Source organism: Cynocephalus volans, chromosome 5, assembly GCF_027409185.1.
Source record: "Cynocephalus volans isolate mCynVol1 chromosome 5, mCynVol1.pri, whole genome shotgun sequence".
NCBI classification, from domain to species: domain Eukaryota; kingdom Metazoa; phylum Chordata; class Mammalia; order Dermoptera; family Cynocephalidae; genus Cynocephalus; species Cynocephalus volans.
In genome coordinates this window covers 100,320,382-100,347,731 of record NC_084464.1, presented here as the reverse complement: position 1 = coordinate 100,347,731, position 27,350 = coordinate 100,320,382, and the positions used below count along the sequence as shown (strand labels likewise).

General features: G+C 36.5%; 1 protein-coding gene across 2 annotated transcripts in view; it reads left to right on the top strand.

The window, feature by feature from the left end:
- The window catches only part of MMS22L (MMS22 like, DNA repair protein), a 129,014-nt gene that overhangs the window by 82,301 nt on the left and 19,363 nt on the right, over nucleotides 1-27,350 (top strand). For both annotated transcript variants that reach the window (XM_063097885.1, XM_063097886.1), the window contains exons 15-19: nucleotides 3,826-3,976; nucleotides 5,804-5,955; nucleotides 6,798-6,940; nucleotides 11,339-11,498; nucleotides 23,428-23,597. In XM_063097885.1, coding sequence (XP_062953955.1) covers nucleotides 3,826-3,976; nucleotides 5,804-5,955; nucleotides 6,798-6,940; nucleotides 11,339-11,498; nucleotides 23,428-23,597 — 776 coding nt within the window. The remainder of the gene's footprint in view (nucleotides 1-3,825; nucleotides 3,977-5,803; nucleotides 5,956-6,797; nucleotides 6,941-11,338; nucleotides 11,499-23,427; nucleotides 23,598-27,350) is intronic.

The following is a 27,350-nucleotide window of genomic DNA, read 5'->3' as shown; positions in this document are numbered from 1 at the left end:
CTGATTTCTTCTATATTCTACTTTAGGTTGTAATTTTCTCTTAATTTGATTATTAGCCTAAAGATATGTCCTTAGGCTTCAGAGGACTCAGAGTCAGATGAAATTATAGACAAGAATTTGAATATATGTCATGTATGCTGTTTTCTAAGAAGAGGTCATTATTTTTCTCAAAGAGCTATTTTACCCAAAATTTATTAAGAAGTATTAGAATAGTCAGGGATCAGTATGGTGACTATATTTATTTAAATAAAGTTCACTTTAAGGAATGTCATGTATTTAAATGTATTGCTTTTAAAAACCTAAGCTCTAAACTAACATATATTTTACCCTGGTGTGGATGAGGAAAGTTGAGATAAAAGACTGAATGATGTAAATATGAAAAGATCTTGAATTCTTGTTGCACTTCTGTAATTAAGATTTTACAGTGATAGATTGAAGAATTGTGACAGGGCAGCATTTTTCCATCTACTGTAATATCTATGAAAATAAATATTGATATTCATAATCGGTTTAACCAAAGCAGTCATTAATAGCCAATATGACTTATCTTTCTTACATTCATCATCCTGTCAGTCAGTCAACAAAAATAGTATCACATCAGTTTAGTCACTGCTGTCTTAGGTGCTGCAAGTAAATGATATATAAATGAAAAGCAAAATGGGTTTGGGGTTTGATTTGAAACAAAAAGTTTATAGTGTAGGAGAGAATGATTTCCTTTATTTTAAAAAAAGTCACTGGATACCCACTTTTATAGGTGTCAGATACATACCAGTGGGAGAAAAGGACAAGAATATCTATTCTCTTGGAGGTTATAGTTTAGTAGGGGGAGAACAATAAATAAAACGTTTAATATGTTAGATCATGATAAATGCTGTGGAGAAAAATTAAAATACAGAGGTGGATGGGGATAGGGAAGGCCAGAAGCAGGTTGTAATTTTAAATAGAGTGATCAGAAAGGCCTAAGTAAGTAACATTTGAGCAAAGCAAACATTTGAAGTCGGTGAGAGATGCTATTGCAGCAGTCCAGAGGCAAGAGCAAGTCTGGTGTGTGTGAAGAACTACAGGGAGGCAAACAAGACTCATGTGGAGTGAGAGAGAAAATGAGCCAAGTAAGAGATGTGGTCAAGAGGTAATGTAGACCTAGTTTGTGTTCTGCCTTGTAAGTGGTTGTAAAGACTTTTTGCCTTTACTCCGAGACTGGAAACTGTTGGGAAGTTTTGAGCAGAGGAGTGATATGATCCCTCTGGCTGGTAGATTGAGACTAGACTTATAAGTAGGCAAGAGGAGAAGCAGGGAAGCCAGTTCTGTTGCAATAGCCCAGAAGTGAGCAGCTTGGTCTAAAGTGGTAACAGTAGAAGTGGTGAGAAGTCAGATTTCCCATGTGGAGGGACAGAAAGTATTTTGAAGGTAGAACTAACAGAATTTGCTAAGTGGGTAAGATATGGTAACCAACATAGATGAAGAGAGGGCTATGGGTAACTATAGCCTTACTATTTGCTGAGATGAGGAAGATTCTGGCAGGACAGGTTTTGTGAGGGAAGACTAAGATATTTATTTTGGACATATTTTTTTAGATGTCCATTAAAATCCAAGTAGACATGTTAAATAGTCGCTTGGATACTGAGCCCAGGGTTCAGGGAAGAGGTCCAAGCTGAAAATTTAAATTTGGAAACTATCTATGTATCAATAGTCTTTAAAGCCATGAAACTGGATGAGGTCACCAGTAGATTAAGTATGGGTGAAAAGTATAAGGACTGGGCCCTATGGTTTTCCTATGTTTGGATTTGTAGGGTAAGGAGAAACAAGAAAGGGAAGTCACTGGTGACCTGGAAGAACAGTTTTTGTGTGGTGGAGAAGCAAAGCCCTGATTGAAGATGATTCAAGAGAAAATGTGGAAAGAGGAATTGCAGACTGCAAATGTAGATCAATCTTTCTGAATATCACTGTTTAAGAGAAGTAAAAAAAAATACGGGGATATTAGCTAGAGGGGGAAGTGGAGTCAAAATGGAGAGTTTTTGGGTTTTTTTTAATTAACATTGGAGAAATTTTAGTATATTTATAATGCTGATAGAAATGTTCCAGAGTGATGGAAAATTGATGGTACAAGACAGCCACTTTTGTTTTAGTGCCAAGAGAAGATGGATCCCAAAAAGGACCTGGCCTCAGTTTACCTATAGTAGCAAAAGAAAAGGCAGAGTGAATGGGCCCAGATTGAAGCAGCTGGGTAAATGTGTTAGGAGCTTGTGGTAGTTCTCTTCTGATATTTCTCGTGTCTCTGGAGCAGTAAGTGAGGCCTTAACTGAAAGCGAGGAAGGGGGAAGAGGTGCTGGCTGTTGATGAAGGGAGAAGAGAAGTTATGCAATTGTCCCCTAGAAGAATGAAAGACTGAATGGACTAGGGAAATGTAATAGGAATGCTGCCCAGTTCTGAGGGCCTGCTGGAAGTTTGTAGTCATAAATTTAAAGTGAGGTCAGTCAGTGTGGTTGTTCTCCAATCATTTATGTTGATACAGGGGCAGGTACCTATGGAGAGAAGTCCAAGAGTCAGAATTAAACAGATGATGTTTTTTTCTAGGCAAGTACAGCGATTCAGGAAAGCAACGAGGGAGTTGGTGGTGTAAACAAATGAGTGTAATAATGGGCCATGCATTCAAGCTGCCTAAAGAGGGCAGGGAAGGCACAAAAGCAGGGATGGATAGGGAAAAAGTTGTAGGATCAATAGATTGTAGATCCTGATGGAAACAAAGAATTGTTGGAGCTGGGGCCCTATAGGTGAAGAATTGGAAAGCTAGATTGGTGTCAAAAAATTATAGAGAAATTATAGTAATTGGTAATGTCAAAGCCTCTGGCTGTCACCATGACAGTGAGTGACTGAAGTAGAATGGAGGATAGATTGTAAGAGAGGAGTTCAAGAATTTGAGAGGCTAAGATATCGGAAAAAAATTCATAAAAGATTATGACAGGAGTGCTATTGGAGAGAATGGAGTGAGCTACAATTTATAAGGAATAGGGGGAGGTAAACTAGAAAACAGTTGGTAAATATAAGGAGAGGTAGTGACTGGTATAATTTGATGATAAGAGATTAAAAGTAGAAGTTTTAGGGAGGAGAAAGGGAGAATGGCATAGAAGCAGCACTGTGGACCAAGAAGTAAACTCACTGTATCTGCAGGTCAAATGGTATGAGGGGAGTGGGAGAATAAACAGCCACCATCTGAGAGAGCTGCAAAGGAGGCACTGCTTAATAAACAGTTTATTGACAAACATTAATTAATATAGTACAAATTGAGGTGGCATATTCACAGGAAATCACAAAATAAAGTATATGTGTTTAACATGATTAAGTAATTCTATTCCTGGACTTTGTGGGTTCTGAAGGAGATGGGTTGTCATTGATTGTAATGTTTAGTGGAAGAGAATGTCTGGTGTCTAAGGAGAAAGTGAACTTTCACCTGTAACAGGTAGCAAGTAAATTAGCATAACTGGAGAAGAGTAGATCCTAGAAATATTTTTTTAAATGGGTCTTTTGAATAGTGGAGGTACATTAACAGAAACCTCAGGCTTAGAAGTTTGCAATTTGAGGAAGCTGTTATAGATTTATAATGATAATACTGAGATTCTTCTAGACCCTCTCTTGGATATCTAGATAGTTACAGGAATTTCTTTGACAAAATGAATTTAGTTCAGTTTTAGCTTTTTGTTTGTTCTACATTTCTAAATGTGACATTTTATTATTTGATACTTTTTTTTTTCACCATTAATATAATTTGGGGGGAACAGAAGGTTTTAAAATTTTTATCACATTAAGTTTTTCTCCTTTCAAATCTAGATTTTACTTTGCTAGCAATGGACATGCCAAGCACGGCTCCATCAGATCTTCAGCCTCAGCCAGTTATATCAATAATTCAGCTTTTTGGTTGGGATGATATCATCTGGCCCCAAGTCGTAGCAAGATATTTAAGTCATATCCTACAAAATAGGTATGTGCTTTTATTTTAGGTATACACATCAGTGCAAGCCCATTGTAGATCAGTACTATAGGAGGGTGAGAATTTTCACAAAGGACAGCTGATCTCTATATATACTCTTCTTTGACAGTTTTTTGTTTTCAGATGTATCAGCATTTTGACAGTAGTAATAGTAGGAGGGTTAACTTATGTTTTGTGACCTGTTTTTTTTAAAAAAAACAAATGTTGGTTAAGCCCTTTCAAAACTTTTTGTGGGATTGCCTTTTCTAAAATGACCTTTCTACACTCCTCATTGTGAAAGAAATTATATAGTTAATTGCGGAATCTGTAAGACACTCGTATATTATTGCAGTTTTAGATTTAATGGTAATATTCCTTTTTACAGCTAGATTTTTAAAGATTTGGCTTTTACCCTGTAAGATCATTAACAAGGCACTTCACCTGAACATTGGTTTCCTTATAAAGTATCTCCTACGTAAGCGATCTGAGGAACCTCAATAGAAAAAATACACAATAAAGTAACAATAGAAATAGTGTATAGTGATCAGGAAGATTTGAATAAGAACACCAAGATGAGGGAAAATAAATATACAGGCCTGAGAGGCCAGTGTAGTTCTTGTCAAGCTGCCAGTCAGTGAAAATGAAGAGATGTCGTTGGTGAGGTAATTCTTTCCTAAGGAAGTTCATGAAGCAGAGTCAGTAAGTATACGTTTTCTCATTGGGCTTTCAGTTGTAAAGTAAGGAGTTCAACTTCAATTGGATTACTTTTAGGATTCCTTCTAGCTTGAGAATTCTTTAATAATAATGAACATTTGTATTATTTATTATACACTTTTTAAAATTATTTGACATGATTTTTATGTTAAAAGTAATGTTATATATTAGTAACAGTTTAAAAAAACTGAAATGCAAAGGTGTTAAATAACTTTGGGAAAGTTTTATAGGTAATAAATGACCAGTCTGTGCTCTTCTGTATTGTATACTCTTATGACAACTTTAGTACTTTAAAACACCATTTTTAGAGTTATGGTTTTATATGTATTTTTAAGATTTTTGACTGTATATATAACACTGTATGTTTAGTTTAAGACTATCCCCATCCTCTCTATCCCCACTAATAAATGGATTAGAAATCACATTTAGCCAGGTCTTTGGCTTTATAGAAAGAATTTTAAAATTTCTGGCAAATGTTATTTTGGAATTCTATGTGAGGTAATCTTTAATGACTGCCTATGGAGTCGGGGAGCAGGAAAGGAGGGGACAGGAATGGGATTGGTCAGAAGACCTACATAGAAATTTATTTTGTCTTTAACTTTTTTCTTACCTATATGGTCATTACCTCTGTTTATTTACTGTAAGGGCCATTGTTTGTTGGGGGGCAGGGCAGGGGGAGGTGGCTGGCTGGTACAGGAATTCAAATCCTTGACCTTGGTGTGTTATAATACATTGTTTTTTATTCTACTTCCCACTTCCTTCATTTTTATCTCACCTAGCTAGTTATAAGCACCTTGCTTTTTCTATTTTGACCATATTCTTCCTTAACCTCTCCCCTAGCATAAGCCTACACATGTGCCATCACTGGAAAAAAGAAAGTTAAAAATGAGTACATTACAGCAGAAAACAAGAATACTTATCTAACATATCTTTTTGTGTATATCTGTAGTGTTTATTTTCAGCAATGCATGCCTATGTTAGTGTGTTTGTTCTGAAAAATAAGTGAGGCCAAGGATGGGGGTAGTGTTAGAATGTTTTTCTTTACTTTTCAATCTCTGTACTCAGGGATTATACATATTATCGTTTTGGGGTGTTTTTAAAATATCCTTCTACTTGTTTTTACAGCACATTATGTGAAGCACTTTCTCATTCAGGCTATGTATCTTTTCAAGCCTTAACTATAAGATCTTGGATACGTTGTGTTTTGCAAATGTATATTAAAAACCTCTCTGTGCCTGATGATTTGTTCATTGATATAAATCCTGAACAGGCAGTTGGTAAGTGTTGCAGGCTTTTTTGTGGGGGGGGGGGCATTAGGGTGGGTTCGGGTATATCTGTGGAAAGCTTTTTGCTGTCTAGATCATTTGTTACGTAAATTAATAGAAAATATACAAAATATATTTGTAATTAGGCATGAATATAAGCAGAAATGTATTTCCTTTTGCAGCCAGTTCCTTTTTCTTGATATTTTCTTGTTACTATACATGACAAATTTCTCTGCTATAAAGATAAAAGAACTTGTTTCCTTGGAAGCCAAGAACAAAAACGTGCTCCTCAGGTGACAAGCTATTTTTTTTCCCCGAAGAAACTGATCACACAAAAAAATGGAAATCTGAAGTAAATAACCAGATATCACACTGTGAACATCCTGAAAATAAAAATATCCAATTATGAATAATTCTATTTTATATTAAGATATTGCACCTTTTTCTGCTTTACGATTAGTTATTGAGTGATACTTGTACTTTTAAAAAAAGATTTCATACAGTTCTGTTGTCTGTCGGACACACCTTTTCCTAAAGCTATTGTTTATGTCCATTTGTTAATTTCATTAAGGCTGGCCTGGAAAAAATGCTCCAAACTTACTTTGATATCTTAATATATCAGTTGACTTTACATGAATAACTTTTGGGGCGAGGATGTTCATAAGTGAGAGATACATAATTCAAAGTCTTTTTAATTTTGTGGAAATTTGAATTTTGAAAGAAAGCATGTCATAAATGAAGAATGCTACATTTCCTGCTCTCATATATATATATAATTATATGTATAATTTTACATTTTATTATATGTTTATATAATAAACAAATTATTACATTATTTTGTTTTATTTTAACAGAAAAAGAATACATGGAACAGTTGGCTGAACTGACAAGATTGCTTTTTAAACTCTCAGAAGTAAAGAATATTTTCTCAAAGGCTCACATTGAATATGTACCCATCTCAGAAGACCCTAAAAAAGCACTTATTCAATTCCTTGAGGTATTTTTCATTTATTATTATAATTGTCTACATCAATTGTGATTATTTTTCAGAAAAACTTGAAGTGTTCTTAAAGTTTATGTATAAAATGTGTTCTTTTGAATTGAGTCATATTTATTGGTTGCCTGCTGTTATAAAATTCTGGAGGAAGAAAAATGGGAATCTAAGGTATAGTACAGTTCACTCTTAAGGACAACAGAAAAATTGCATGTAATGAAGAATAATAAAACTAAAGAATACTACATAAAGGCTTTATTCCAAAGCTAAACTAAATTGTAGGAATATCTTATTGCTGAAATTGCTGGATAACAATGTTCTTCGGGTACTTGGGAACTAAATTTCCTTATATAGGACCCGTAATAGTTCCAGCTTAATGTTTACCACCCTGTTGGTTGAGACAATAAAATCCAATTCATTTGTTTTGTTTTGTCTTCATAATAAATACTCTTGTTCAAAATTTTATTCTAATTATTAATTTTGCAGGAATATATCTTATGTGATACCTAGTTGAGGTGTTAATGTGTTTGGATTAGTGTCTTTTGTAAGCTATTCACAGTAAAGGTTGGTTTATTTTCCCACAGAGTGTTTGGTATTAACTACAGTGAAAATAATTACAACCAGTAAGCTCTTTGCATAAGTGTTAATTCTTCTGATGGTTTCCATTAAGTTCAAGTACAATTGTATGGCAATTAGAGATGTCATATAAATCCTGAAAATATTTAGAAATAGTATATGTAGATGTAAAATACACATTTCTGTTGAGCCCTTTATTTATAGTTGTTGATTGGATCTCAACCTGCAGTTAATTAAAGACTTACGGTATGCCAGGAAACATAGAGAATCTGAAAGGGAGGTAGAAGTCAAGCTCTCCATTGATAGTTTTCAAAGGCTTCCCTAATTTAATTCAGCCCAAATTAATTATTTTCCATCACTAAGTAAATGATGGCTTTTTGCTAAATGCTAGATAACTGTTATGCTAGGACTTCTCAGGGATCTGAAAAATCAAAAGAAGTAGTTCTTGATCTCAGAGAACTTTTACTTGTCCTAGAATACAGGACATACACAAGGGTTAAAATAATAATACAAGGCATTATTGTATGCTGAGTGCCAGTTGGTTAATCCATCAGTGGTAAAGAATTCAGAGCATCTTGGTATAAGAAGTTTGGATTTTATGCTGTGAAAAGTGTGACAGTTTGTAAGTTTTTAAGTAGGTCTGATTGGATCAAATGACTAATTTTTTTTAATGAAAATTAGTACCAATAGTATAGATTAAAGGTGCAGGAGAACTATTGGCCAGAAACTAGTGAGGTTTAGAAGTATTGAAGATTGAATGGTTATAGGATTTCTGAATAGATATGAAATAAATATTGTGTTTAACTAGAAGAGTGATGATACCTTAAGGAGAAATAGGCCCATAGTGATTTAGGGTGGGGCAGAAGCATGTGAGGAGTTCAGTTTTAAACTTGTTTAGTTTGTTGTTGTGTCAGGGGTCCCTGTGATTCACTAGCAGGACTCACTGGACTCAGCATATAGTTGTACTCACAACTACAAAGAAAGGATGCAAAAACACAATCAGCAAAGGGAAAATGTGCATGGGGTAAAGTGTAGAGAAACCAGGCAACAGCTTCCAAGAGTCTTTTCCCAGTGAAGTTACACAAGGTGTGCTTAATTCTTCCAGCAAGGAATTACGACAAGGCATGTAAAATATTATCTCTCAGGGAAGCCCACTAGTGACTCAGTTCCCGTGGTTTTTATTGGGGGCTGGTCATACAAAGCTCCCTTTACATCACACTTCCAGAATTCCAGAAGGAAAGCAGATATTCAGCATAAATCGTATTGTTTTCACAAGAAGTTGAGATACAATGAGCCATTCTTATTAGGGAGTAGTGGGAAGCCTCCCAAAATCCAAGGCCCAAACACCAGCCAAGGGCCAACCTTGCAAACAGGCCTTTTTAAGGATAGCAGTCTTTTGCCTGCCATGTTACTTTGCTGCGTAGAAATGATAGTATGACATATAAGTAGTATACTGAAGGTACTGAGAAAAATATATGTCTAAACATAGAGAAATATTGAGATGTCTAGGGCATTGGTGTTCAAAATCATGGTTAATGGACCCCTGGGAACTACAGATACCTTCTCAGGAGGTTCTACCAGCTCAAAACTATATTGACATTTGCACACACAAAAAGTGCAAAAGGTTTAGCATGAATCAACGGTTTCCCAAGATTATACTAGTAGTTATAATTTACACTTCAGTGCACTCACAGAATGAAAAAGCCAGTTTCACTTAAGAATATCCTTAATGAAGCAGCAAAATTATTAGTTTTATTAAATTTTGACCCTTGAGTACATGTCCTTTTAATATTCTGTGAAGTGCATTTAAAGAACTTTTGCTCCATACCAAAGCAATGTGGTTGTCTAAATGAGGAGCACCTGTGTGATTATTTGAGTTACAGTCTGAACTGACTGCTTTCATCTTGAAAGAACTGACAGAGTATGGTTATTCAGACTTCGGCGTTTGGCAGACATTTTCTCAAAAATGAATGAAATGAGCCTATCACTTCAAAGAAAACAACTGACAGTATTTGTTGCTAATAATATAATTCAAGCTTTCAAGAAAATTAGAATTTTGAAAAACTTGTATATGCCATCATGAACTTAAGAGCTTCCCCACATTTAAAGACTTTTCTGATGAGAACAATGGTGGTATTAACAGATAAGATTTTTTTCCAATATGGATAATGGAATGTGTCAACATAGCAAAGCCAATATTCAATAAACCAAAATTTTCCAAATGACCGATACAGGCTTTTTAAAAAGCATTCATGGGTGTAAAAGATTTATTCAAAGTATAAGATAGACCAATGGGTTTTAGTATAGCAGAGTACCAAATGTTTATTGACATTGTTTCAGATTCTCTGATTCATCAGAATCCGTGATTTAGTTACAAATAACCTTTAAGAAATACCACTTGTCAGGTTTTGGTATTATAGAAAGAAGAATTCCCACAGTTATCTGAAAAATTTGTAAAAATACTTCTTCCTCTTCCAACTCCATATATTTGTATAAGGCTGGATATTCTTCATCTGCAAAATATCGTAATAAATTGTATACAGAAGCAGATATGAGAATCTAGCTGTCTTTTATTAAGCTAGACATCAGAGAGATTTGCAAAAATATTAAAAGATTATCTCACTATTTTTTGTTTTGGAAAATGATTTTTCACTAAAATATTTATATTCATGTAATGCTCATTATTTTTAAATGAATTAGTAAATAATTTTCTAATATGGCAAATAATAGATACAACTCAAATAATAAAAAGCTCTTCAAGACTTCAATTTGTAAGCATAAAAAACCTTTAGAAATTCTTGTCGAGAGAAAGAAGTGTAGAAAACAGAGGGAAGAGAGCTAAATGAAGCAAAAGGGGACTAATTAACTATATCGTTCGTGTTCTCATCTGCCCATCTCACAGTCGCTCACTTAGGTTTACTTTTCTTTTTCTCCATTCCACATTTTATTATCAACTTTAACGTCACCATGGATAACTTAAGCCCTCATTTCAAAGCTTCTCCAGTAGTCTTTCAGTTATCTTAATGTTTGCTCTACTTCATTCACCCACTCCCATGACTAAGTTCTGAACTGTGGAATCACTTGGAGCATCTGAACACTCTCAGACTACCACTGCCTTATTTCTCTGAGTGACCACATTATGATCTTCTGCTCCCTTTCATCTGAGTATAACAGACTCTTAGGGCCTCACTTTCCTGATATTTTATTCTTCCTTTAACTTGTGTATTAGTTGTTTTATGTTGCTTATAACAAAGTACATGGAACTAGGTAATTTATAAAGGAAACGAAATTTGATGCTTACAGTTTCTAAGGCTGGGAAGTCCAAAATCCAGGGAACACATCTGGTGAGTGGCTTTACAACAATGTAAAGGTCTCACATGGCAGAAAATGGTTGAGCAGAGAGAGAGACTAACCTGTTCATTCAATCTCCTGTTAAAGCCCTCCAAACCATACCCATGACACCATTTTTAATCCATTTACTATGGCATGGTCCTACAGTATAATCACCTCTTCAAGGCCCCACCTTTCAATTACCATAATAGGATTTCCCACCATCTTTACACTGTCACAGTGGGGACTAAGTTTTGGGGGGACATTCAACCCAAGGCAACCTGCATTTTCATTATAAAAGGCAAGACTTCATTCTTTTCACTTGCATTTTAATTGCTGTAAACTTTTATTGGAAAGTTAAGGATGAAGGCTTAAAAAGTAAGGTGTGTGTGTGTGTGTTTGTGTGTGTAGAGAAAGAGGAAAATTATCATTATTTTTCAAAGTCTGTATTACATAAAACTCAGAAGGTTAAATAATATTTTCCTTTATTTATAGGCTGTTGGTATAAATTACAGGAATCTCCAGACACTTCCTGATAAATCTGCCATGGTCACAAAGTCCTTAGAATACCTTGGTGAAGTATTAAAATATATAAAACCTTATTTGGGGAAAAAAATGTTCAGTTCAGGGCTGCAGCTGACCTATGGAATGATGGGTATGTATTCCTGACATTATTTTGCTGGTAACATTTCCTTTGGTTGAACCTATGGTATTCGTGTTGGATAAGAATATACTGGATAAATCGCTACTCTCCATACAGTCATGAGAATAATCTAAAATACAGTGATTCCATTTGAAATAATTAATGTTGGTCTTCAAGTATATCGCTGTCTTGCTCTAGCTCTTTTCAGTTTTTTTGTTATGCTTGTGTTAATATTAAAATTAATTATGATCAGTACAGGAAATATGCTAACACCACTTGCTATCAAAGACTGTTGTAAATATATCAAAGACATTGTGAATACCAGAATAACTAAAATGGACCTTTTTTAAATGTTTATCTATACCTTGTAGGAGTTTAAAACTTCAGAAAACCATTACTTTCTTCTATTTTTATGGTCTGCTCTGTATGGATGAGGTGAGGAGAATTTAATACAGCACTAAAAGATATTTATGCTTAAAATCTTGTTTCTCACAATACTATGTTTTTTCTTTTCAAAAAAAAAATCTTTTTTTGTGTTTGTTTTATAACAGTGGAGTTCATATTTCTATAGGAAGTCAGTAATTTTAATATCTTTGTTCACTAAAATCATGTTGCTAACCAAAAGTAGAAACTGAATAAAAATAAATGAGTAAAGGATTTCCTTAGAAGTTTTTATATAGAATTTAAGTTATTTGGTTTTGGGGTTTTTTTTGTTTTTTTTTCTCTATGGCCAAAAGCTTATATCTGTTCCCTTTATTCTTGTGAACATATGAATAAACCTGATTTGGGATGCCTGAAACCTTTTGTCTTTGTTTGAAAGATGAAGGAGAATGTGAAAATGTAAATATGTAATGATGTACAATTTAGTGAAAGTAATGGTAGCAATTCAAGCCTCTTAACTTTAGAGAAAAATATAAGTGAGAATCTATTATAAATTTAACACAGTAAAATATAGATTAATAAATATATCATCATTTAGACATAATTTATTAGTGTCTAAAAAAGTTTTCTGATGTTTTCTTTTTTTTTTTTTTTTTTTTTTTTTTTTTTAGTAGATAAAGCTTTATTTTACTATTTGTCTTTGTATGTAGCTATTTTAGAAATTCTTAAAGAATGAAAGAACTTCACACTTGTAGTTACAGTGACCTCTGGTTTATCTGTGCAATTTCTCTCTTTGCTTCCCCTAAATTAAATCAAATTTTTGAAAGTTGGTTACATGTTGTTATTTTATCATGAAACTTGAAAAAAAGGCTAATTTAACTGGTTAGTAATATAAGTTGTGAAGCAGCTTATTTCCATAATGACAGAATATATATTATAAGTATTTAAAATGAAACAAGCAGAAAATGAGTGAGATGGGAAAATATAAATAACATTAACTTTCAATTGGGGTACTGGTTGAATAGAAAATTAAGACTTATTTTCAGCAGTTTAACGGTCTGATAGGTATCTTAAGTTGCATATTTCTTTATGTGTAGTCTTTAAGCATACCTTTTAAGTACAAAACAGAAATGTCTGGTTGTCTCCCTATTACATTCTGAACTTTCACTTCAACAACATTAATAAGGGAATTTATTTCATTTTATTTTATTTTCCAGTAAAATGGAGGAAGTAGTAGTAGCTATCTCATAGGATTGTTGTGAGGAGAAAAGGAATTAATATATGCATAGTGCCTGGCACATTGTGTTAAAAACTTTTTAAATGAAAAATTTAAAACATGTATAAAATAGAACCTACATGTACTCAACACCCAGCTTTAACAATTGCTCACATTTTGTACATCATTTTTCATGTATCCCCTTCTATTTTGCGGGGGAGGGAGAGGGTGCTTTAAAGTAAATCCCTGACATATCTTTTTATCCAAGTTTATGGGTATTAGAAGGGCTTTTTAAAAATATATATACATAATCACAAAGATATCATTAACCTGTAGCAAATAACCTGTAACAAATTATTTCTTAATCTCATCTAAGTCCATGTTAAGTTTTTTTGATTCTCAAAAATGCCTTTTTTACTAATTCAAACACGATCCAAACTTGACATTTGATCGATATATTTCTTAAATCTCTTTTATTTAAACAGTCTTCTCCTCCTGTTTTTGTTCCATGCCACTTATTTACTGAAGAAACCAGGCCATTTGTCCTGTAGAATGTCCCACATTCTGAGTTTGCTTCGATATTGTGTTAATATGTTCTTTCATTTCCTGTACTTCTTGTAAACTGATTTGATGATGTTTGCTTTTATTTTTATTTTTATTTTTTATTTTTTTTTATTTATTTTTTTTTTTTAAATTTTATTTTGTCGATATACATTGTAGCTGATTATTGCTTCCCATCACCAAAACCTCCCTCCCTTCTCCCTCCCCCCTCCCCCCCAACAATGTCCTTTCTGTTTGCTTGTTGTATCAACTTCAAATAATTGTGGTTGTTATATCTTCTTCCCCCCCCCCCCCCGGTTTGTGTGTGTGTGTGTGTATGTGTGTGTGTGAATTTATATATTAATTTTTAGCTCCCTCCAATAAGTGAGAACATGTGGTATTTCTCTTTCTGTGCCTGACTTGTTTCACTTAATATAATTCTCTCAAGGTCCATCCATGTTGTTGCAAATGGCAGTATTTCATTCGTTTTTATAGCTGAGTAGTATTCCATTGTGTAGATGTACCACATTTTCCGTATCCACTCATCTGATGATGGGCATTTGGGCTGGTTCCAACTCTTGGCTATTGTAAAGAGTGCTGCGATGAACATTGGGGAACAGGTATACCTTCGACTTGATGATTTCCATTCCTCTGGGTATATTCCCAACAGTGGGATGGCTGGGTAGTATGGTAGATCTATTTGCAATTGTTTAAGGAACCTCCATACCATTTTCCATAGAGGCTGCACCATTTTGCAGTCCCACCAACAATGTATGAGAGTTCCTTTTTCTCCGCAGCCTCGCCAGCATTTATCGTTCATGGTCTTTTGGATTTTAGCCATCCTAACTGGGGTTAGATGGTATCTCAATGTGGTTTTGATTTGCATTTCCCGGATGCTGAGTGATGTTGAGCATTTTTTCATATGTCTGTTGGCCATTTGGATATCTTCCTTAGAGAAATGCCTACTTAGCTCTTTTGCCCATTTTTTAATTGGGTTGCTTGTTTTCTTCTTGTAAAGTTGTTTGAGTTCCTTATATATTCTGGATATTAATCCTTTGTCAGATGTATATTTTGCAAATATTTTCTCCCACTCTGTTGGTTGTCTTTTAACTCTTTTAATTGTTTCTTTTGCTGTGCAGAAGCTTTTTAGTTTGATATAATCCCATTTGTTTATTTTTCCTTTGGTTGCCTGTGCTTTTGGGGTCGTATTCATGAAGTCTGTGCCCAGTCCTATTTCCTGAAGTGTTTCTCCTATGTTTTCTTTAAGAAGTTTTATTGTCTCAGGGTGTATATTTAAATCCTTAATCCATTTTGAGTTGATTTTAGTATACGGTGAGAGGTATGGATCTAGTTTCATTCTCCTGCATATCGATATCCAGTTATCCCAGCACCACTTGCTGAAGAGGCAGTCCCTTCCCCAGTGAATAGGCTTGGTGCCTTTGTCAAAGATCAGATGGCAGTAAGTGTGTGGGTTGATTTCTGGATTCTCTATTCTATTCCATTGGTCAGTGTGTCTGTTTTTATGCCAGTACCATACTGTTTTGGTTATTATAGCTTTGTAGTATAGCTTAAAGTCAGGTAGTGTTATGCCTCCAGCTTTATTTTTTTTGCTGAGCATTGCTTTGGCTATTCGTGGTCTTTTATTGTTCCATATAAATGTCTGAATAGTTTTTTCCATTTCTGAGAAAAATGTCTTTGGAATTTTGATGGGGATTGCATTGAATTTGTATATCACTTTGGGTAGTATGGACATTTTCACTATGTTGATTCTTCCAATCCAAGAGCATGGGATATCTTTCCATCTTCTTGTATCCTCTCTAATTTCTCTCAGCAGTGGTTTGTAGTTCTCATTATAGAGATTTTTCACCTCCTTGGTTAACTCAATTCCTAAGTATTTTATTTTTTTGGTGGCTATTGTAAATGGGCAGGCTTTCTTGATTTCTCCTTCTGCATGTTCACTATTGGAGAAAAGAAATGCTACTGATTTTTGTGTGTTGATTTTGTATCCTGCTACTGTGCTGAAATCATTTATCAATTCCAACAGTTTTTTTGTAGAGGTTTTAAGCTGTCCGATATATAGGATCATGTCATCTGCAAACAGGGACAGTTTGACTTCATCTTTTCCAATCTGGATGCCCTTTATTTCCTTCTCTTCTCTGATTGCTCTGGCTAGTACTTCCAACACTATGTTGAATAGGAGTGGTGAGAGTGGGCATCCTTGTCTAGTGCCTGTTCTTAAAGGAAAAGCTTTCAGCTTTTCCCCATTCAGGATGATATTGGCAGTGGGTTTGTCATATATGGCTTTAATTATGTTGAGATACTTTCCCTCTATACCTAACTTATAGAGGGTCTTTGTCATGAATGAGTGCTGAACTTTATCAAATGCTTTTTCAGCATCTATAGAGATGATCATATGGTCCTTGTGTTTGAGTTTATTAATATGGTGTATCACATTTATTGATTTGCGTATGTTGAACCAACCTTGCATCCCTGGGATGAATCCCACTTGATCGTGATGAATAATTTTTCGTATGTGTTGCTGTATTCTGTTTGCTAGTATTTTAGTGAGGATTTTTGCATCTATATTCATCAAGGATATCGGCCTGTAGTTTTCTTTTTTGGTTATATCTTTACCTGGTTTTGGTATCAGGATGATGTTTGCTTCATAGAATGAGTTTGGGAGATTTGCGTCCGTTTCAATCTTTTGGAATAGTTTGTAAAGAATCGGTGTCAATTCCTCTTTGAATGTTTGGTAAAATTCTGCTGTGAATCCATCTGGTCCTGGGCTTTTCTTTGTTGGGAGCCTTCTGATAACAGCTTCAATCTCCTTTATTGTTATTGGTCTGTTCAAATTTTCTACGTCTTCACGGTTCAGTTTTGGGAGCTTGTGTGTGTCCAGAAATTTATCCATTTCCTCCAGATTTTCAAATTTGTTGGCGTATAGTTGTTTATAGTAGTCTCGAATGATTCCTTGTATTTCAGATGAATCAGTTGTAATATCGCCTTTTTCATTTCTAATTTTTGTTATTTGAGTCTTCTCTCTTCTTTTTTTTGTTAGCCATGCTAATGGTTTGTCACTTTTATTTATCTTTTCAAAAAACCAACTTTTTGATTCGTTGATCTTTTGAATTGTTTTTTGGTTTTCAATTTCATTCAGTTCTGCTCTGATCTTAATGATTTCTTTCCGTCTGCTAACTTTAGGATTGGATTGTTCTTGTTTTTCTAGTTCTTTAAGGTGAAGTGTTAGGTTGTTCACTTGCCATCTTTCCATTCTTCTGAAGTGAGCATTTAATGCAATAAATTTCCCCCTCAATACTGCTTTTGCAGTATCCCACAGGTTTTGGTATGATGTATCATTGTTTTCATTAGTTTCAATAAACTTTTTGATTTCCTGCTTGATTTCTTCTTGGACCCATATGTCATTAAGTAGAATGCTGTTTAATTTCCATGTGTTGGTATAGTTTCCAAAGTTTTGTTTGTTATTAATTTCTAGTTTTAATCCATTGTGGTCTGAGAAGATACATGGGATAATTCCAATTTTTTTGAATTTATTGAGACTTGATTTGTGACCTAATATGTGATCTATCCTGGAGAATGATCCATGTGCTGATGAGAAGAATGAATATTCTGAGGTTGTTGGGTGGAATGTTCTGTAGATATCTGCCAATTCCAATTGGTCTAGAGTCTTGTTTAGATCTTGTGTTTCTCTACTGATTCTTTGCCTAGATGATCTGTCTAATATTGACAGTGGAGTGTTCAGGTCCCCTGCTATTATGGTATTAGTGTCTATTTCCTTCTTTAGGTCTAATAGAGTTTGTTTTATAAATCTGGCTGCTCCAACATTGGGTGCGTACATATTTATGATTGTTATGTCTTCTTGATGGATCAGTCCTTTTATCATTAAGTAGTGTCCCTCATTGTCTCTTTTTATGGTTTTTAGTTTAAAGTCTATTTTGTCAGATATAAGAATAGCTACTCCAGCTCGTTTTTCTTTTCTGTTTGCATGGTAAATCTTTTTCCATCCTTTCACTCTTAGTCTGTGTGAATCTTTATGGGTGAGGTGGGTCTCTTGTAGGCAGCATATAGTTGGGTCCTGCTTTTTGATCCAGTCAGCCAGTCTGTGTCTTTTAATTGGGGAATTTAAGCCTTTAACATTAAGAGTTGTTATTGAAAGGTGTTGATTTATTCCTAGCATTTTATTGGTTGTTTGGTTGTCTTAGGTGTCTTTTGTTCCTTGCTTTCTGATTTACTGTTTGGTTTCCTTGTTTGTTGGTTCCTTAGGTTGTAGATAGTGTTTTTGTTAGCTTGTTTTCTCTTCATGAATGCCATTTTTATTGTACTAGCGGGTTTAGATTTTTCTTAGGTTTTTATGGCAGTGGTAGTTATTTTTCAGGAACCAAACCCAGTACTCCCTTGAGGATTTCTTGTAAGGGTGGTCTTGTGGTAGTGAACTCCCGCAGTTTTTGTTTGTCTGAGAAATATACTATTTGCCCCTCATTTCGGAAGGATAGCCTTGCAGGGTAGAGTATTCTTGGCTGGCAATCTTTGTCTTTTAGTATTTTGAAAATATCATCCCATTCCTTTCTAGCTTTTAGGGTTTGTGATGAAAAGTCTGATGTTAACCTGATTGGGGCTCCCTTATAGGTGATTTGACGCTTCTCTCTTGCAGCTTTTAAGATTCTCTCTTTGTCTCTGAGTTTTGCCAATTTGACTATGACATGTCTTGGAGAAGGCCTTTTTGGGTTGAATACATTTGGAGATCGTTGAGCTTCCTGGATCTGAAGATCTGTGATTTTTCCTATACCTGGGAAGTTTTCTGCCACTATTTTGTTGAATATGTTTTCAATGGAATCTCCATTTTCCTCCCCTTCTGGAATACCCATGACTCGGATATTTGAGCGCTTGAGGTTGTCTGATATCTCTCTCAGATTTTCTTCCATGTCCTTGATTCTTTTTTCTTTCTTTTTGTCTGCTTGTGTTATTTCAAACAGCCCATCTTCAAGTTCAGAGGTTCTCTCTTCAACTTCGACAAGCCTGCTGGTTAAACTCTCCGTTGTGTTTTTTATTTCGCTGAATAACTTCTTCAGTTCAGCAAGTTCTGCTACATTTTTTTTCAGGACATTGATTTCCTTGTATATTTCCTCTTTCAGATCCTGTATACTTTTCCTCATTTCATCATGATGTCTAGCTGAGTTTTCTTGTATCTCATTCAGTTTCCTTAGAATTATCACTCGAAATTCCTTGTCAGTTATTTCAAGGGCTTCTTGTTCTATAGGATCTAGAGTATGAGATTTATTAACTTTTGGTGGTGTACTTTCTTGATTTTTTGTATTTCTGGTGTCTTTTTTTTGGTGTTTATTCATTGTGGCAGGGGGTTTCACAGTCCACCGGTTTGAGACTAATGACTAACTAGGATGTTGCTGTGGTTGCCAATTTGGTATGGCTCCCGCCGTGACTGCTCAGTTGGCCTCTAGTGTCTTGTGTGTGTGGTTGCCTCGGGTCTTGGGCTTCTCCGGGGATCCACCTTTCTGGTCAGCTTGTACTCTGCTGGGCTGGTGGATCACGCACCACAGGGTGTGTGATCTCTGTTGAGCTTTCACTTTCTGTACAGGACTTCTCCCCGTTCCGTGTGCTCTGGCCCAGGCTGTTAGATCGTGCAGTGGCGACCCCACCGGGTGTGTGGTTTCTGTCGAGTATCCGCCTCCCTGGCCGCACGTCTCCCCCCTCTGTGCACACTGTGCTGGGCTGGGGTGTGTCTTCTGCACCCCTCGTCTATCAGCTGGGCCTTCAAGACCCTGCTCAGCACCGCCTCGCCCAGGAAGTCTACCAGGTTTCTGCTAGGCACAGACGACCGGTCTCTCTGGGTGCCTTTGTAGCACTGTGTAGATCTTTCTCGGGTCTTGTTCACCTTTGTATCCCCCCGGTATAAACCGAGTCTAGTGCCCGCCTGCAGCCTGCTCTCCGGCAGGTTCTAGCGGACCTGGGAACTCTCCTACCACACTATTCCCAACCAGAAATTCGTTAGGCTTTTTTCCAAACTGGTGGTCGCAGAGATGGTATCTGCCTCCCAGTAACAGGAAGTTTACCGGGCCGGAGTCCAGGGTGTGGTGGAGTGACAGTCGGCCCGCCCGTATTTCCTAGCCCTCCCAACACTGGTCGGGACGCCCCACACCCCCAGCCCCGCCAGAGAACCGCGGAGGGAGTGGGAGAGGAGGCCGGCCCGCAGGGTCTGGAAAGCCCCACGCCAGGCCAAGCAAATGGGCTCAGTGATGGCCGATCAGGGCGGAGCTGCCCGCACCTGGGAAAATGGAGGCAGCACTGGGGCAGTGAGTGGCCTGGTGGTGCAGGCGGGAGCCGGGTGGGCAACCACCCCCCGAACAGAGCTGTGCCAGGGATCACTCACAGTGCTGTGCCAGGTCGGGCGCTCGCTCTGTCTCTGGTTTGTTGCCTTCCGTGTTCTCGGCGCTGCCGCCTCGGGCTGTTCAGTCGTGGCGCCGCTCGGGCGCTCCCAGGAGTCTTCTTTAATGCCGGCTTGAAACCTCGAATCCTGGATAGGGCAGCTGTCCGCCTTCAGTGCGGCCCCAGCCTCCGGGATCCTGGCTGCATCCACAGCAGCCCTGGCGCCGTGTTCCCTGTTTCAAGACTCGCTTTTGCAGCTAAGAATCAGTTCTTTTCCTGCTCCACACTTCAAAGCTGTTGCCGGTAAATGAGGCAGCCTCTCCTGCCGGGGGCAAAGTGGCGTTGAGCCCCCACGACCGGCCAGCAGCAGCAGTCCTCCCTTAAGAGATGGCCAGAGGAAGGTCCACAAGTTTCCCGGCTGCCTGAGGCCCAGTGGCCACCTTTTCCACCTCAGCTACTCCGCGCCAGCCGCCGCAGCCGCCGCCATCTTGACACTCCTCTGATGTTTTCAGATTTAAATTTTTGCCTAGCTGAATATACGATTTCAGGGTATGTCTTTATTTTACATAATACATGACAGTCTTATCAGAAAATACAAAGTCACATTTGCTGGTGATATGTAAATAGATCTGTGGCAAAATTCTACTTACGAAAAATCGAGGACCTTCTTTGTTCTGCTGCTTTGTTGATTTCTGACTTAGTGCCGTATAGATCTGTATTCTTTCCTTTTGTTGAGGTCTCAAAAAGACTGGAAATACAGTATATTGCTACAGTGTTGCCCATTTATTCATTAGAAATTAGGAACAGGTACCTTACTGTTTTTTTCATGTAAAAGGTGAAGAACAAAGTGGACAAAGAGCAGTGTAAATATTTGAGAGTTCAAACCTATTTTAAAATGTGTTGTGGTTGGGATATCATAACCACTTGAGGGAAAAAGTGTTAACTGCCAAAACTTTGTGTCTTATTTACCTTGCCAACTCCTAAGTGGGGATAACTGTGCTATTCACTTACAAGTCTGCAAGGCTGCTAGTGGAAGGCACAAAAAATGTGATGGATAAAATCACACTTTGTGTTAAGGAAGGCATCTGGTCCTATTTGTAGCTCAGTAAATTCTGAAAAGGCAGGGATGATCCGTCAGTAATGTCTCAACTTCCCTCCATTTTATCGGTTTTTTTGGTTTGCTTGTTTTTCTCATTTCTTCATATCTCTTACTTTTCTATTTCCATGCCTTTCCTTTTGTGATCATCACTATCTCTTCATTCTTTTCCTTTTGTCTTTCTAGTTGAAATTCTACCCATGACCCTTCAGCACCCAGCTCTAATGTCCCCATCTTTCCTGCATTCCCAAATAATCTCAATATTTTTGATGCACTTCTTCTGTCCTTATAGCATTCCTTATAGCTTGCCATTTGTTATAATTGTTTGTGTACTTGACATGACAAGTCAATAAATTTAAAACTTATTCAGGGTACGGGCCATATCTTTTGAATCTTTTTATTACGATCATCATGTTGTATTTTGAACAAAAAAGAATATTTGCTGGTTACACATTAGGCACTGGATTGGGAACTACATCAGTGAAAGAGCTTCTCCAGTGTAGGAGAAAGCATATAATAAATAAATATTTCTGGAATTTAATATAGTAATGTTGTAAACTTAGCAATAGTACATATTTTTTAATGTTTCTAAATGAGCAAAATTACCTTCTAACTATAAATACATTTTTAAATGTATATTGTAATGATCCTAATCTTTTATATAGAAAGTAGAGAATAAGTTAATACACAAGAACTTTTCTAGTGGTTATCTTTGGATGAGGGGATAATCTTTGTATTAATTTTTTTTTTTTGTATTTTCAGTTTTATCAGTAAATATATAATATTTATAGCCAGGAAAATGATTTGGTTTTTTACAAAGCAACTGTATCTATTTAAACCTTCCCCAAAGTTTTTGACTTAAGAAATTTTTTTCTTTTCATGTTTACTCTTTGCATTTTTAACACCCCCACCTCCACCCACACACAAATATTCTTTCATGAAACTTAAAAAAGTAGGGGTCTGCTACAGTAATAAAATAAATGTATTACGTCTTACTTCTATGAACTCATAAAATTTAAGGTCTTCAGCAAAGGGCTTTAAGCATTGCAGAAGATGAAATACAAGAGTACATGATGCATTTTTAGTTGGTAGGCCCCTGCTCTTTATAAGTAGTACTTGTGTGGCACCTGAGAGTGATATGAATCATTTCAAATGTCATGGTGGTGGCAGTTCCTCTTACTGGTACATTAATGTTAGAATGTGAGTTCTTCTTATATTGCTGTCATACTCAAGTTTTCTACCTACTGAAAAAAATGAGGAGCACGCCAGCATTATTTAAAATATTGCTAAGTAAACATTGTGTTTTTTTATGATTGATTCTTGTACTTTTTTTTTTTTTTTAACAACAGAAGATTAATGTTGTTTGACGAAGTGATTATTGGTTGGATTTTTTTAAAAAAAAACATAAATATACTTTTCTATAAGCACATTTTTGTTTTGCTTCAGAGCTTGGTTTTTAAACTTTTTATTTGATGAAAATAGTTTTTTAGTTTTATCATCTTTTTTGCTTTTTTGCTAACAGGAATTGTATTTATGCCCTTAATTCCTTTATTAAACAAAGGATGCTCGTTTGTTAAGTTTTATTGTCATCAAATGTGGTAGTTGACAGACTCCTAGCATCAAGGAAGCCATAATACTCATATATTTCAGGTAGAAAAGAAGTCTGTGTTTTCTTCTTTCAGAATCAAAATTTTGTTTACTTATGTTAAATAAAGATATAAAAAACTGAAGTTCAAGGAGGTTAAGTGATTGCTCCAAGATCTTACAACTAATTCCATTTTTCCTAGATTGAGGCAGCCTATAAAAATGTATGTAAGATAAAAATATAATGAAATAGTTGTGTCAAGAAAGTAAATGTCTGGTAGCATGATGAGGCCCAGGAAAAAGTTAGTATGCACGTAAAAGCATAATGTATATTCTTACAGTGTTCTTAAAGTGGGATTGTAAATTTGCCCCAGAGCTTCCAAGTAGCCAAAGCAAAAAGGGAAATCTAATTGATTTCAGCATTCAGTCTATATAGTCAGATAATGTACAAATATATTACATTGTTCATGTGAGTGTGTATATATTAAGTGCCAGTTGCTCAGAAAATGTATATATATTTTGGCCCAGAACTAAACAAGAGAGAAATTTATCTCTTTAGTGAAATATATTACTTGACATAAGTCTTTCGACTCCTACTATATGTTTCTTCCTACTGCATATTTTAATTTAGTCCTACATTCTTTAAACACAAATTTTTTCATAGAATGACAAAATGTTCTGGTCAGAAAATAACCATAACCACTGTTACTTCTCTTCTTTGTTAGGAATTCTTGTTAAATCATGGGCACAAATCTTTGCCACTTCTAAAGCCCAAAAATTACTATTCCGGATCATAGATTGTTTACTGCTGCCACATACCGTGTTACAGCAAGAGAAGGAGTTGCCTGCACCTATGTTGGCTGCAATTCAGAAGAGTCTTCCTTTGTATCTCCAGGTACAGTAAGTGTGGCTGCTTAAAAGTAAAAAAAATTAAAAAATAAAAATTTTAAACTTTGCGTTTTAACATAGATTTCTAAATGCAGATTGAAAAGCCATACCGCTTGTAATCTCAACTTGTGCATGTGGCACATCCATTGAGCAAGTTTTAAATTTCTCTTGTGTTTGGCTCTGAAAACAAAGCTGAATAAAAGCAAAAATCTATGACCTCAAGGAGCTTAAAGTTGAGAGAGGAGGCAGACTACTACAGACGCTTACAGTAGTGTGCTCAATATTTTCCTCAGAGACCCCAGCTATCCGTCAACCCGACTGGGGTGAGGAGATGTGAGAGAAGATATTGTAGAGGATATTAGGCATAGAAGAGCGGAATGGGTAGGAAATAGTAGAAATAGTAGGGCTATTTCTGTAGTAAATAGGAAGCAACATGTACAAGGGCATGAGCTTTAAGAAAGTGTAGTACACTGGGGAAAAGCAAATAGTTCTGTTGTGGCTGGAGATTCATATGGGAGGAGCCATATAATGGAGGGCTTTAGATCCCATGCTAAGTTCGGACTTAATCTTTCACATGGGGGCTGTGTTGATTTTTAGCAGAAAAGTGGGAGTGACATAATCATATTTACATTTTAGAAAGATGATTCTGATATCACCATCTAAGATAGTTGATGTGGAGGCTGTATTGGAGACTTGGAAGGCAGTGACTAGTTTATTATGATAACCCACAAATTATCTGAAAATTTTGAACTAAAGCAGTGAGAATAGAGCCCACACCACAGATTTCAGAAACATTTAAGATCTCTGATTAAAAATTGCTGAGTGAGTGTTATGGAGGAACAGAAGGAAATGAAATGCTTCTTAGATTCAACAGTGGCTGCTTATGAAGATAGTAGTGCTACTGAATGAAATGGGAAATTCTGGAAGTAGAGAGATGAAGGTTTCTGAACAGCTTAAGTTTGAGTGTTTTGGAATATTTAGGTAGCAATGTCCAGTAGGCAGTTGGAAATATTGATGTCAGGGAAAGAATGAGGCTGGAGGTATACTTTATTATTCATTAGTTTCAAATATTGAAGATAAGTCCAGCTGGGGAAGCTGAGGAGAAGGGGAAGATGGATTTTGATTAGGTAACAAGCAATTTCTTTGATAGATGGAGTTTTTTTAAACAGAGTTTTAAGACTTCTGAGAAGTTTTAAGTTGACTCTCTTTTTTTTTTTTTTTTTTTGTCTTTTTCGTGACCGGCACTCAGCCAGTGAGTGCACCAGCCATTCCCATATAGGATCCGAACCCGCGGCGGGAGCGTCGCTGCGCTCCCAGCGCCGCACTTTCCCGAGTGCGCCACGGGCTCGGCCCTAAGTTGACTCTCTAATTATGTATTCATAATATCATTTAAAACAAAGTTTAATGGAATACCACTCGTCCATAAAAAAGAATGAAATTCTGCCATTTGCAGCAACAAGCATGAGTCTAGAGGAAATTATGTTAAGTGAAATAAGCCAGACAAGGAAAGAGAAATACTGCATGTTCTTATTTATAACTGGGTGCTAAGAAAGAAGGAAAGAAAGAGAGAGAGAGCGAGGGAGAGCAAGCAAGAGAGAGAGGGAAGGAGAGAGGGAGGGAGAGAGGGAGGAAAAAAGGAGGAGAAGAAGGAAGGACCATAATAATACATTGAACTTTGAGAAGGAGAGAAAAAAACCTGAGGATAATAGACACAGGGTGGGGGCAGTGAGGGTGTTTGAGGTGTGATAGGTTGGGTAAAAGGCATAAAGAGAAATGATTTATTATATAATAATGAATATGATTATAATAAATAATAATTTTTTTTTTGAAAAATGGTCAGCAGGCAGTGACCTCATGTACTTGGTAGCGTATTCTTATATCGAAGAATTATTTTAAGTAAATTTCAAATGTTGTCTTAGAAAAATAAATAAATAAATAAACAAATAAATCAAACCAAGTTTAGTGCGTCATCTAGCAGAAAGATAGAGAGGGAAGGCAACTATACCACAGCCTGGAGTGCCAATCCCACTGAGTGCGAGATTGGTGGAGGGACAGTTGTGGGCAGCAGGAGAGTCCAGAGTGTGTAATCGGTGTGGCCCTCTTATATACACCATTTAATAAGAATTCTTGGAGGTGAGCTGAGACCCGTGTGGTACCAGGCCTCAATCCTAGGCCCTGGAGGGAAGTGCCCACAGCCACAGCAGCCACTAAGGTGAGCCAAGACCCACACAGCCCCAGGGCTCAGTCTTAGGCCCCAGAGGAAAGAACCTATAGCCACAGCAGCAACTGAGGTGAGCCAAGACCCACACGACACCAGGGCTCAGTATTAGGCCCTGGAGAGAAGTGCCCACCAGCCCGACAGGAACTGAGGTGAGCCAAGACCCACAGAGCACTGGGGCTCAGTCTTCAGCTTTGGAGGGAAGTGTCCATAGGCCCAGCAGGCACCAAGGTGAGCTGAGATACCGTGGCACCGGAAGCTCAGTCTATGGCTATGGATTCCGGAACAGGAGCCAATGTGGTGTAATATAGCCACTGTAACACCTACTGTCACTGCAAGGACAGTTCACTACCACAGATAAAAAAAAAAAAAAGAGGAAAAAAGAATTAAAGATAATGAAGAAAATCTAAAAGGGATAGCAAACAACCTCAAGTGCTTTAACATCTGAATTGTGGGTATTCCAGGAAAAAGGGAGAAGGGAAAAGATATTGAAAACTTATTCAAGGAGATAATAACAGAAAAATTCCCAACTGTAGGGAGAGATGCAGACCTTCAGATCCAAGAAGCTCAAAGGTCCCCAAACAGATTCAATCCAAAAAATTCCTCCCCAAGACACATTATAGTCAAAATTGCAAAGCTCAAAGACAAAAAGAAAATTCTAAAAGCAACCAAGGAAAGTGTCAAGTCACCTGTAAGGAAACCCCCATCAGACTAACAGCAGACTTCTCAACTGAAACCCTGCAGGCCAGAAGAAGATGGAAAGGTATATTCAAAATACTAGAAGAAAAAAATTGCTAGCCAAGAATTCTTTACCCAGAAGGGTTCTCCTTCAGAAATGAAGGAGAAATAGTGTGTTTTCCAGATAAACAAAAATTATGGGAGTTCACCACCACACGACCAGCCCTGCAAGAAATTCTCAAGAGACTCCTTCATCTTGGAATCTGAATAATGATGATCACTATCATGGATACACAAAAAAGAGCTAAACCTACAGTTAAAACAAAAATGCCAGTGAGAAAGAGAAAGAAGATAAATCATGCCACCTTAAATTTCCAGCTAACATTGAAGAAGAGAAATAAAAGGGGAAGTAATGATCAAAAGATATTTAAATAATCTAAACCAAAACCAGTTAAATGACAGGAATTAAACAATACCTGTCAATAACTACCCTAAAAGTGAATGTATTAAACTCCCCATTCAAAAGACACAGACTGACTGATTGGTTTAAAAAGCTAGACTCAAGTATATGCTGTCTTCATGAGACCCACCTCACCTGTAGAGACACACACAGCCTAAAAGTGGAGGGATGGAAAAAAGATATACCATACAAATGGAAACTTAAAACAGGCAAGAGTAGCTATTCTTATATCAGATAAAATAGACTTTAAACCAAAAAACATAAAACGAGACAAAGAAGGCCACTATATAATGATAAAAGGATCCAGCTAGAAGACATAACAATCATAAATATGTATGCACCCAATACTGGAACACCCAGATATATACAACAAACACTCTTAGACCTAAAGAAAGAAATAGGCC